The 12,523-nt window shown below is 37.4% G+C and overlaps 1 protein-coding gene across 3 annotated transcripts in view; it reads right to left on the bottom strand.

The window, feature by feature from the left end:
* The window catches only part of GRID2 (glutamate ionotropic receptor delta type subunit 2), a 1,458,531-nt gene that overhangs the window by 551,589 nt on the left and 894,419 nt on the right, over positions 1 to 12,523 (bottom strand). For all 3 annotated transcript variants that reach the window (XR_014225747.1, XR_014225748.1, XM_082268534.1), the window contains exon 6: positions 7,125 to 7,298. Coding sequence is in view for 1 of the 3 variants with exons in the window: in XM_082268534.1 (XP_082124660.1) it covers positions 7,125 to 7,298 (174 nt within the window). In the remaining 2 variants the exon portion in view is untranslated. The remainder of the gene's footprint in view (positions 1 to 7,124; positions 7,299 to 12,523) is intronic.

The raw sequence follows: 12,523 nt of genomic DNA, 5'->3' as shown, positions 1-12,523 counted from the left end.
GTCAACTTTTAAAAGATTTACTCTGCAATTCAAACACCGAATGTTCACTGATTATTCATCCATCTGTATTGTACAGCACTTAGCTATCATTTTCAAAGGATTCACCCTATTTGTAATGTGATGGCTGATGGGCAAATCTTGTTTGACTTTAAACAAGATGTGACCTCTCAAATTGTAAAACATCCCATTCAGTTTAAAATAGAAATAAAGGCCAAAACATGTATGTATAAATATAAAAAACATTATAAATACCTTTTTTCCCCTTTTTTTATAAGTGATCACTTGATCTCAGCTGCATAACAAGCTTAGAGATCTGGGGGAGGAGAATCAGCAGCACACTAACCTTCTCAGTGAATGACTGTATGGGAGGTGGGGGTGTCAGCAAAAATCCAATTATTGGATAATCAGCACATTGGATTCATTGCGTTCCAATCACAGCCAGAAAATTGACCAAGGAGTGCTCTCTTTTTCATACAAGTACATGGTACAGCAAGCACACATCAGGAATAGGAAATGTTAGGTTAACATATTTAAATATGTTGAGCGAATCTTGTTTAAAATTGCAATCTCACCATTATTTTGTATGCTGATGCTAATTGGGGAATCTTGTTTGTATTTTAAATGCAACAAGCACATTTTAATTATAACTGGGATCTCTCTATTCGGTTCCATGCTGATAGGTAAATCTTTTTTGAATCTTAATATCCAAATTCTGTAAAATACACAAGGACAAATGTCCAGCAAACATTCTCTGATTAAAATACACAGCATATCCTTTATAAATAGACCCCTTGGTCTAATACATTAAAGTGATTGTAAAGGCAGAAGATTTTTTAACTTAATGCATTCTTTACATTAAAGTAAAAAAACCCTTTAGAATGCAGCTCAATGGACACACAGAGAGGGGCTCGGGAGCTGGCATGTATAAGTGCCCCTATTGCAAGCGGTTTGCTATGGGGGCCCTTGGTGGAGAAGAGAGGAGCCATGAGCACCATCGAGGGACCCAAGAAGGGGAGGGTTGGGTCTGCTGTGTGCAAAACTTTTGCACAGAGCAGGTACAGTAAGCATGACACACTTGTTATTTTTATAAAAAAAATTTGCATTTACAATTAACTCATGTTACAAACATCTACTGTAGTTGCTCCTATGTAGACCATTCAGATTTCCATAGAGGGATTTTGAGCAGAAATAAAGTAAGCTATTTTTTTAACCCATGCCATTTTGAGCAGTAGAATACAATATCTTTAACAAGCAATGTCCTGCAAGCATTAAACATATATTCCAACGAAAGAATTTGAAGGATGATTAAAATGAGCTTCAAAATATGTAAAACTGAAAAAGATCAAAGCAAAATTTCAATGAGCTTGACAATTACCTGGATGACCCTCAAAATTAAATCTAATTGGCTAGAAGTTCTTTTCAAACTCTTTAGTCTTTTACAACTAAATTTACATTTTATGCTGGTTTTCATGATTTTACTTTTTAAAGTTCCAACTCTTATTGAATTTTTCTGTTGCAAGAACTCTACAGAAGCAACTTGTGTTATACAGTTAGTTTCTTTTAGCAACTATGTATACAATAGGTAGTCAAAGTTCTATAAAGGTTTTCAGTAATGTAATACAATGCACACAATTAAAAAGAACCACCTACTTAAAAGGGGTTTTGGACAGGTTAGTGTTTAGCCCAGGTACTCAATGGGGTATAGAAAATATGCACTTTTGGAAATTAAATATCCGCTGAACTTAGTGAATAAAATTAAATTTACTCTGAATACCCAATGAAGTGCTGGGGAATTTTCAAAAAACAAAGTTTTGCCTTGCACATGAAGGAATGATTGAACACAGCTCATTTTCAAATTAATGTTCAAATTAATATTTAAACATTCATGCTGCTTGGTTAGGAATGAGCTATGTTTCAGCTCCCCTATGTACCAATATACCATTAGCGTACTTATTTCGCAGAAATATAAAACTTTCTATTTATCTTATACACCCCTTATCTCTGTGTCCAGCTGACTGTATAAAAAAAAAATGTCTTCATTACTTTCTGGACAGACCTTCGGATCTCACACAGGTAGGAGTTTACCAGCTGATCTCATTAGCATACAGCCTGCATCATCTATCCTCCTACTCCAGCACATCACTACCACCCCTTATCAGGTTCACAGTTTTCCTATGGAATCAGTGAATACAATTCTCACTAAATACACAGCCATAAATTGTTCATTTGGCAGAGTGTTCAGTTGCTGAGTGATCAGATAACAGCATCCTGGGTTCTGTAAAGCTCACTATACAATCTACACAATCTCCTTTAGATCTACCAACAACTATGTAGGGCAAGGTCCTGCCTGATTGGATACAGAGTAGGGATCGACTGTTATCGGTTTTTCATTGCCGATACCGATATTTTGACCATCGCATATCAGTATCGGCCGATATGGGCCGATATTTTGTACATCCTAAGTCAGGGACTGAGACTAGTCTTCTCCTCTTCCAACCATTAGGTGGTGATGCTCATGTAAGGGTAAAATGATTTCACATAGCATAATTCTGTTTGCAAATGTTATTGAATATGCCACTTACATATGTACAAATAAAAGATATAAGCAATTCCACATTAGCAGATCTGCTGGCAGATCGGTATTTCTCACCTACTTGCCGTAAGTGATAACCGGGTGATACCTCTCCGTTCAGCATCCACTCAATACTGCTCTGTCTCTCACCCGCTCCATTTCCCACCCACCAGATACCGATCCGATACCTAAAATTAACTAGCTGTGCTTTCTGTGCCATTTATTGTTAATAGCACACCAAACACTGAAGCAAACACACATTTTGCCACATGAAAAAAAACTAGTAGAAAATGCAGCCAAATACAATAAAAAACCGGCAACATGCCAAAATGTCCCATGAGCTACTTTACCATGTATAGCATTGCCCATTGAAATCAACTCACTGCCTTATGTGTATCATAAGAAAAACGTATATCACAGGATGTGTGCTCCCACTATGCTAGCTGTGAATGAGGCTTGAAAGGGAAATTGGTGTGTTTACATAAGAACAAGGAGGTTCCATTCACATCTGTGCATTTCCAAATGCATGACAAACTGCACAGAAAATGCATATTTTGCCTGACAGTTCAGAAACGCGCTACAAACGCACCAAAAAGCATGGTAAAAAACATGCCACGCTCCACTGTAAAAAAAAAAAAAAGTTCTGGAGTTTCTTTGGGAAATTGTTGTGCATAGGGCAGCTCATTCAAGTGAATGGACTGCCCTATGCATGACAAGCCAAAATTCTCCAAAATGCCATAAAAAAAACATGCGGGAATATGAGTTTCTGCTATACACAGATGTGAAGGAGGCCTGACAGCTGAGTTTCTCTATCCACTCCCTCCTATCTACTTGTATAAAGGTGGCCATATACTATCTGTCTCAAATTTGCACAGAATCTGCTTTACTGCTCCTCTTTCTATACCATTGCTTAGCTACTGAGTTGAAGAGTGTTTATAAAGTGTTAACTCTACCAAAAAAACTTTTCTTACATATGTTAGGCACTACATAGATTTCCAAACAGAGAATAGTCAGCGTTTACAAGTACCAAGTGGACCCAAAGACCACATATTTCTGACGTTAAAACAAAATCTGGCAACACAAGCCTTGCAAAATATACATAGTTCTGTGTCGCTTTCAGGCATTACAGTTTATTTTCCTGAACTCTCACTTAATTCCATCCAATGTAAATCCATCTTGTCTGAGAATATTCAATTCTACAGTATACTGCAGATAGAAAATTTCATGCACTCATAATTAGATCACAGTTTGACATAAACCTCTACTGATTTAGATCCCCTAGTTTAAGCAGGGTTAATTAAAATTCATTCAGCAAGTCACCAAAACAGCTGTTGTTAAGGAAAAATACTTTTTTCTCATTTCCCTAACAATTAGAATTTTAGAATAAAATGTTAAGCAGCTCCATAATTACCCCATTTGTTTGTATTTATTTTACTGATGAGAAAGCAACAGTTGTTTTTTTCTGCTCTGATAAATGAATTTTGAAGAAGATTATGATAGAAAGTTATTTTCTTTGCCAACTTAAATATTCCATCACCCATTATAATTTAGAACCACATTTTATGAATCAAAACTAACTAATTACATTTTTTTGGTGATGATGTATGCATCATTTCTTAAATGAAACTGTTTAAATTATTATTTTTCTAAAATTGAAAGCATAGTTGAGAAAAAAAACATTCTCCCTAGGTGATTATACATTGCAAGGATTCTAACAAACTTTGTTGCAGACTCCTACCTTTTGTTATTCTGAAAGAATCCCTGTGTGTTTGTATCCTTGTAGGAAAGTGAGCCTAATGGGAGTGATTTCATAATTATGAATCAGCTGTGCACCTGCAGGGCTCTAATGAGGAAAATTGCTGGGCCTGCACCCTTTGGACATGGTTTCCTATTGGGAGTATCTCACCAAAAGGTAATTTTTGCTGCAAGGGATGCCTAAAATCTGACTTGTATCTTAAGCAGACTTCTGGGAAAATTGGTGAGCCAATCACACAAGCAGGAAATTAAGTTTCTAGGGGGTGGTCAGTACACATTCTGTGTACAGAACACCTCCAGGTAGCCATATTGTATTGCATTTTCAGAAATTTACAGAGCTTTAAACTAAAAAGGAAAGGTCATTTTTAATAACATTCAATTACAATATGACTTGTGTTGCAATTGTATACGTGATATTATTTTTTCTTTGTTTGTTATTTTTTTTCCCCACAGAAGTGGAGTTACCCTTTAAAGACCATTGTACTGTTTTAGAGACAGTTGCTGAGTCACACAATTACTTCAAGCTGTTTTTTTCCTTTTCCATTCTAAGTGTTGCAATGGCAGTTAAGAGGTTGGTGTCCATGTGACAAAAGAGTGCCACGGATTCCTATAGACAGTACTGGAAGGGCTTCCGTTTCCCAATGCATTTCACAGAGGTAATGATTAAGCACAAGATGTATGTGTGAAACGCGTCTACGTGATTTCATGTTGGTGTCTTTGGTGTCATCATTTGTAACATTTTGGAATTACAAGAAATTGAAAGGAATTCCTGGATGTGCGGCTATTTCTTTTTCTACACGTTTTCTACGGAGGCGGGCCGGGGCCATCACTCTATGGGATACTCCATCTCCTAGCTATCACCACACACCTGGAGCAGCGTTCTCTCTCTTCAGTACATTTCACAGAAATGCTTCTTCAGGAGAGGGGGTATTCGAAAGAATGCCAATAAAGTTGTGATAATAAAATGTGGCCACCATCCACTGCCTAGAAAATGGTGTAGAGAGGGCAGCTACAGAGTAATGGGAAGCCTTATAATTCTTATTGTATCCGACAGAGATCATGGGGGTAGAGCAGCCATGAGCCATCACATCACCAAGACACAGGCACAAACTTTAAATTGTATTCAAGGTTGGTGTGCATGGGCAAAAAAATAGCAATAATGTGCATTCCTGTATGTTAAAATCAATTCTATGGTTCTCTTCTCACCCCACCCCCACCAGACAGATAACCTAGTATACCTAGTGCTTGCTTTTTTGGTATAATAATTTCACAATGTGTACAGGCTTCTAATATACTGTAAATTGGGGCAGTCATCTCAATATTTACACTAAAAAATGATCAGCTGTCTATTCAGACTTGGTAGAGCGGTTGATGGAGCAGGGTTTGGTACCTCAGCTTATGTACACTAAATTAACAGCCTCTTTCTTGGTTTTTCCACCACTGATCCATTACATTACATTACATTACATCAGGCATGCTCAAAACATTAAAGAGATATTTTCCATGTCATGGTAAAACTCTGTAAAGGCCTCTAATCAGGCAAAACCTTGGGCCCCACTTGCAGGTTTCTGGAAGTTCCTTGTGCGCAAACTCTAGTGGAATAACATTGAAATAAGTAGTGTGCACGTGGGGCGCTAGATCATCACTACTGTACAATACAAGTGGTAGGTTGCACCAAAATGTTGTACAAACTGACAGCTGAAAGAAGATGAGCTTTTAAGAGACAAACTGTAATGTTAACTAGTGATTGACGGATATCGGTTTTTCGTTGCCGATACCGATATTTTGGCCATTGCATATCGGTATCGGCCGATATTGGCTGATATTTTTGTACCTTTAAAAATGTTTATTTTTTTTAATTTTATCACTTGGCAGGTACACTTGTGGAGGGATTTGGGGGTCTAAAAGACCCCAAACCCCTCCTGTGCACTTAAAAGCATTCAAAACACCAAGTTTGGCTGTTTTGAATGCTGTCATTTTTTTGAATCTTGCGCAGAGTACCTGGGGAGACGGGAGTACCTGGGTGAGCCGTGGAAGGCGGTGGGAGGGGGGGGGTCATCCCCTCCCGCTCCTTGTAATGACAGCTGAGTGGCTTCTCAGCTGCATCGGTTGTCATTACAAGACAGGTGATCTTCAACTATGGATGCTGGTACCAGGGTGATGCCTCTAGCTGCAGGCATCACTCCGGTACAAGCATTTTCCCGAAAATATCGGCAAAATCGGTCACCTTGGTGGCCGATTCCGATATATCGGGGAAAGTGCGTATCGGCCATCGATATATTGGCTTTGCCGATAATCGGTCGATCACTAATGTGAACCTAATGTCTATGATTTGTGTACTTTAAGTTGTTATTTGGGTACACTAAATGAATACCGTATTTTCTCTATAAAATCTTTCATGTAAAGTTTTTTTTTCTTTGAGCTGATTCATATTTTTTCTATGTTTTGTAAACAATTCAGGATCTGTTGTCACTGAGCCTCTAAACGATGTGGGACCCATAGGCTAGTTCCTTCTCTGCCTAGCTGATAATCTTGCAGTTATTATTTTTCTAGATTTCCTAGATTTGTCATACTAATTCTTAAGTGCAGTAATCCATAGCAGCAAATCAGACTGCATCTTGTATTGCTCTGACTTAAGCAGCATTCCAAAATAATGAAAACTCTTTACTATAATAGGCTGTAGTTCTACAGTTATAGCAGTTTTTTCTATATATTGAAAATGCAATGTACAGTATATATTGTAGTTGGACAGTTTAATATACAAAGCAGCAAGCAGAAACAGAATTAAATGGTATACCTCCATGCTCTGGGAATATGGGTCCTTTGGGTCACAGAGCGTAGTAGATATTCGGTGGTTGCCAGGGAAACAACGTTGACTCATATTCTGGGGTACTGGAAAGGTCTGCCGAATAATTGTTAACCTTCCAATCGACCTTCTGACCAGGTCTTGTACATCCAAGTCATTTATCTCCTGTTGGAGTTTTAAAGACAAACAATTATGGAAAATTCAGCGTTTCTCACATTGTAGTATATATATATTATAACAAAACGATTGCTAATTATCCCTTCAGTCCTTTGAACAAATTGCATATAGTGTACATGTTATATACATGATTAATCTTGTTTACTCTCTACAAGAAACTTCTATTGACATAAAATTTAATAGAATCTTTTGGGAATAACCCCCAACAGAAAACATTTATCTAACTTTACTATTTCAAGTGTCTGAGTACACAAATACATCGGTAAATGGAATCAGAAAGATTATTACAAATATTTACATCTGATTAAACATAAAACATTGTATCATACAGATAGTTGCTCAACAAAAAAAAAAGGCAAGCATACAAAATAAAAAAAGAATCAGTTTGCATATATTACAAGCAGTATTCTCTTTGTGATCTGAAATAAAATGAATGCATATTACAATAACAAATTACATTCAAGGACTTACAAGGTAAAACAATTACCTTGAACAGTGTGTTAACTGTTGATAGAGAGAGGGATGAATTAATCATGGAAAATCTATAATGGCCATTTCTGAATTAAATCTGTCCCACTTGCAACCATATATATATGTCTTTATTAGAAGTAGGTTGTATAATTACATTATAATATAACCCCTCTGCAATACAATTATAATTTTATTGTCTCCTTTATCTTGTGTACACTGTTTTTTCATAGTTGCTATATAAATAATCAACAATGGTGTATGTAGAACATAATGGGCAACAAATAATGAAATTATTAAAAAAAAAAAAAAAGTGATATTTTTTCATAGAAAAACAATAGCTTGTTTTTTTTTTTATCCACAAAGATATGTACAGACAGCATTTTAAAGGTGCATTTACCATACGCATAATGACTACACAGGGTTAAATGGTGTATAATTTGCATAACAATTACTTTAAATTAGAAATCATAGGAGGTGTAAACATTCTTGCTTTCAAATGTCTGCTGCACAAAAATAGGTTTTATTGGGTTTAAAGAGTAACAAAAATAAGCACTGAAAGAATGTAAATGCAGTAAGAGGTCCCCACTGAAAAGCCACTGTAAAGCTAATAAAACCGCAGCATAGAAAAGACATTGTTCATACAAAACTGGCTAAACATAATATCATATTTGCAGTTGCAAATAGTGTTAATATTGACTTGAATTCTACCTCTCAACTCCCAATAGATCAGCCTGCAGACAGGTGAATGATAGGGCAACACTAGGAGCCAAACACAAGTGCTGAATGCAACTGTGCTAACAAGAAAGGTGGTGAAAACAGGATGAGCAGACAGATGACCTCATGAGTATACTGCTGCTCTGTCCAGTCAACTTGCTGGAGCTAGATAGAGAACACTACTGTAGTACTTTTTCTGTCAATTCCTGTAATAGAGGAAGCAGTGTCATCTGCATGGCTGTGTTGTGTAACTGGTTGTACAAATATAAAAAAAAATACTCTGCCAGGTAAAACAGTTTCCTAATATGCATTTAATCCATGCATTCAGCTATTTGCCTGCTTTTTAGCTTTAAAAAAATGATTGTGAAGTGAGTACTGTTAATTACAGGGTGAAAAAGGTATGATTAACAGCTTCCAAAAACCCATGTTGTAATACATACTGTGGGGAACTACTACAGTGGGGATCGAAAGTATGGGAACCCCCAGGTAAAAATTTGTATTAATGTGCATAAAGAAGCCAAGAAAAAATGGAAAAATCTCCAAAAGGCATCACATTACAGATTAGAAAATCTTATAATATGTCAACAAAAGTTAGATTTTATTTCCATCATTTACACTTTCAAAATAACAGAAAACAAAAAAATGGCGTCTGCAAAAGTTTGGGCACCCTGCAGAGTTAATATCTTGTACTGCCCCCTTTGGCAAGTATCCCAGCTTGTAAATGCTTTTTGTAGCCAGCCAAGAGTCTTTCAATTCTTGTTTGAGGTATCTTTGCCCATTCTTCCTTACAAAAGTCTTCCAGTTCTTTGAGATTTCTGGGCTGTCTGTCACGCACTGCTCTTTTAAGGTCTATCCATAGATTTTCAATTATGTTGAGGTCAGGAGATTGTGAAGGCCATGGCAAAACCTTCAGTTTACGCCTCTTGATGTAATCCCCCGTGGATTACGAGGTATGTTTAGGATCATTATCCATTTGTAGAAGCCATCCTCTCTTTAACTTCAGCTTTTTCACAGATGGCATCAAGTTACCATCCAAAATTTGCTGACATTTTATTGAATCCATTTTTCCTTCTACTCGTGAGATGTTCACTGTGCCACTGGCTGCAATACAACCCCAAAGCATGATTGATCCTCCCCATGCTTAACAGTTGGACAGAGGTTCTTTTCAATAAATTCTGTGCCCCTTCTTCTCCAAACGTACCTTTGCTCATTCCGGCCAAAAAAGTTAAATTTTAACCTCATCTGTCCACAGAACTTGTTTCCAAAATGCATCAGGCTTGTCTATATGTTCATTTGCAAAGTTCAAACACTTTTTTTTGTGGTGAGGACGTAGAAGAGGTTTTCTTCTGATGACTCTTCCATGAAGACCATATTTGTACAAGTATCTCTTTATAGTGGAATAGTGTACCACAACTCCAGTGTCTGCCAGATCTTTCTGGAGGGATCGTGCAATCAAATGTGGGTTTTGAATTGTTTTTCTCATAATCCTGCGAGCTGTTCTGTCTGACATTTTTCTTGGTCTTCCAGATCTTGCTTTAACTTCCAATGTTCCTGATGACTGCCATTTCTTAATTACATTCCGAACAGAGGATATTGACATATGAAAATGCTTTGCCATTTTCTTATAGCCTTCTCCAGCTTTGTGAGCGTCAACTATTTTCAGTTTCAGTTTTCTAGACAACTGCGTAGAAGATCCCATGGTGCTGATTGTTGGGGCAAGGTCATATGAGTCTGGGCATTTAAAACTTTTGAGATTGACATCACCTGGTCTTCCCAGATGATGATTGAGAACAATCCATGACACTGGCAGGTCTCAGCCTTGCAAAGGGGGAATTGCATGCTATAAATTCTGCAGGGTGCCCAAACTTTTGCAGATGCCATTTTTTTGTTTTCTGTAATTTTGAAAGTGTCAATGATGGAAATAAAATCTAACTTTTGTTGACATATTATACGAATGTCTAATCTGTAATTTGATGCCTTTTGGAGATTTTTCCAACTTTCCTCGGCTTCTTTATGCACATTAATACAAATTTTTACCTGGGGTGCCCAAACTTTCGATGCCCACTGTATATAGTTACATAGATAGTCAGGTTGAAAAAGACCATCTGGTTCAACCAAAAAAAAAAAACAGTATTGAAAACCCAACCATACAATCCCATATACACAATCCTATACCGCTGTTGATCCAGAGTAAGGCGAAAATAAACCCCAGCAAAGAATGTCTCATCAGCTGTATTTTAAATATTTGGTCTACCCAAATTTACAAGAATTGTCTCAGTATTTAGTGTGAGAATTAATTTGATCTTACAAAAGTAGGTACATTGGCACAAGTTACAGCAAATTCAATCAAAATGTCTGAAATATGTGAAAAGAAGTATACCATTTAAAGGGTAACTCCACTTTCATGGGAAAAAAATGGCAAATAAAGAAAAAAATAATATAGCGTATACAATTGTGACACAAATCATATTGTAATTGAATGTTATTAAAAATGATCTTTCCTTTTTAATCTGCAGCCATTGCAATTTACTGAAAATGCAAGGCAATATGGCTACCTGGAGCTGTTCTGTACACAGAATGTGCACTGACCACACCCCAGAAACATCATTTCCTGCTTGTGTGATTCGCTCACCAATTTTTCCAGAAGCCTGCCTAAGACACAAGTCAGATTTCAGTGATCCCCTGCAAAAAAAATGTCATTTTTGGAGAGATACTTCCAATAGGAACATGTCTAAAGGGATGCAGGCCCAGAAGCTTTTCTCATTAGAGCCCTGCAGCTGCCACAGCTGATAGATAATTATGAAACCACTCCCATTAGACTTACACAGAATAGAGGCACGGAGGAACAAACAATAATTTCTTCAGAATAACAAAAGGTAGGAATCTGCAACAAAGGTTGTTAGAATCCTTGTGATGTACAGAGATCACTCAGAGGGGAATGTTTTTTTTCTCAACAAAAGTGGAGTTACGCTTTAAATAAGACCCACTTTTGTGGTTTAAAATATTGTTTATTTTCCAAACAAGGCTTTACCTTGAAAAGGTACAACATTTTGGGGTAATGATGTGCTGCTATTGGAAAGCAGCATTTTCTTGTTTAGCGTAGTCAGACAAAAGCACATTTCTGATAGTAAATGAAAACAATTACATAGTAATTAAAATGTTAGGCATTTTTATTCTTGCATGATTACATGAGTCTAGGTTTAAGTATGTATATCTATCACATACTTGACCAATACCGGTGGGAACTGCAAATTAATGTAATCATCACTGCTACTACAGTGATAGCAGGAGCCTTCCGGGTCCAATGCTGAGAGGTGAGAGGCTGCTCTCTTGCATAGTAACCACAGGGGGGGGGGGGGAGGCTGCATTGCCACCATTCAGAGAAAGCTTTCTATTTTTTTTTTAATAAATAGGCTTTCTCTGATTGGTTTTGATGAAGATCATGACATCACCACTCCACCTCTCCACCTTGTCCAATCAAAGAACTTGTATTAATTGAATAAATACAAGGCTTTCTCTTAATGATGACAGTGCAAGCAGCCCCCTGTGATTACTATGCAGAAAGGCAGCCGCTCAACATTGGACCTGGAAGATTACTGATATTACTGTAGTAGCGATGACTACTACTGTGATTTGCAGCTTGCAGGAATTTTTCAGGTATGAGATATGCAAATTTACATTGATCCAATGTAACTATGCAAGAAAAATCATAACTAAACTTCAACTTTAAAACAAGGTAGTTTCACAAATGTTAAAACCTTCCATCCTGTTCTTTATCCGCTTGCTGACCGTCCACAGTAATATTCCTGCGGCAGTGCAACTCCCCTGGGTCCAGTCACGTAGTACTACGTGAGGGGAAGGGGTTTCGGTGTTACGAGGCGCACTCCTGCTGTGTTTAGACACAGCGGGAGGTGGGCAGGAGGAGGAGAGGCGGCAATTGCCGCCTTCCTCCCCCGATTGTCCGGTAAATGGAGAGAAGACCCGCCTGCTTATGTAACCAAAGCAGGTGGATCTTCTGTGAGACAGTC

This window comes from Pelophylax lessonae (assembly GCF_965119305.1).
Source record: "Pelophylax lessonae genome assembly, chromosome: 1".
Lineage (NCBI taxonomy): Eukaryota > Metazoa > Chordata > Amphibia > Anura > Ranidae > Pelophylax > Pelophylax lessonae.
This window is presented reverse-complemented; position numbering and strand designations above follow the sequence as displayed.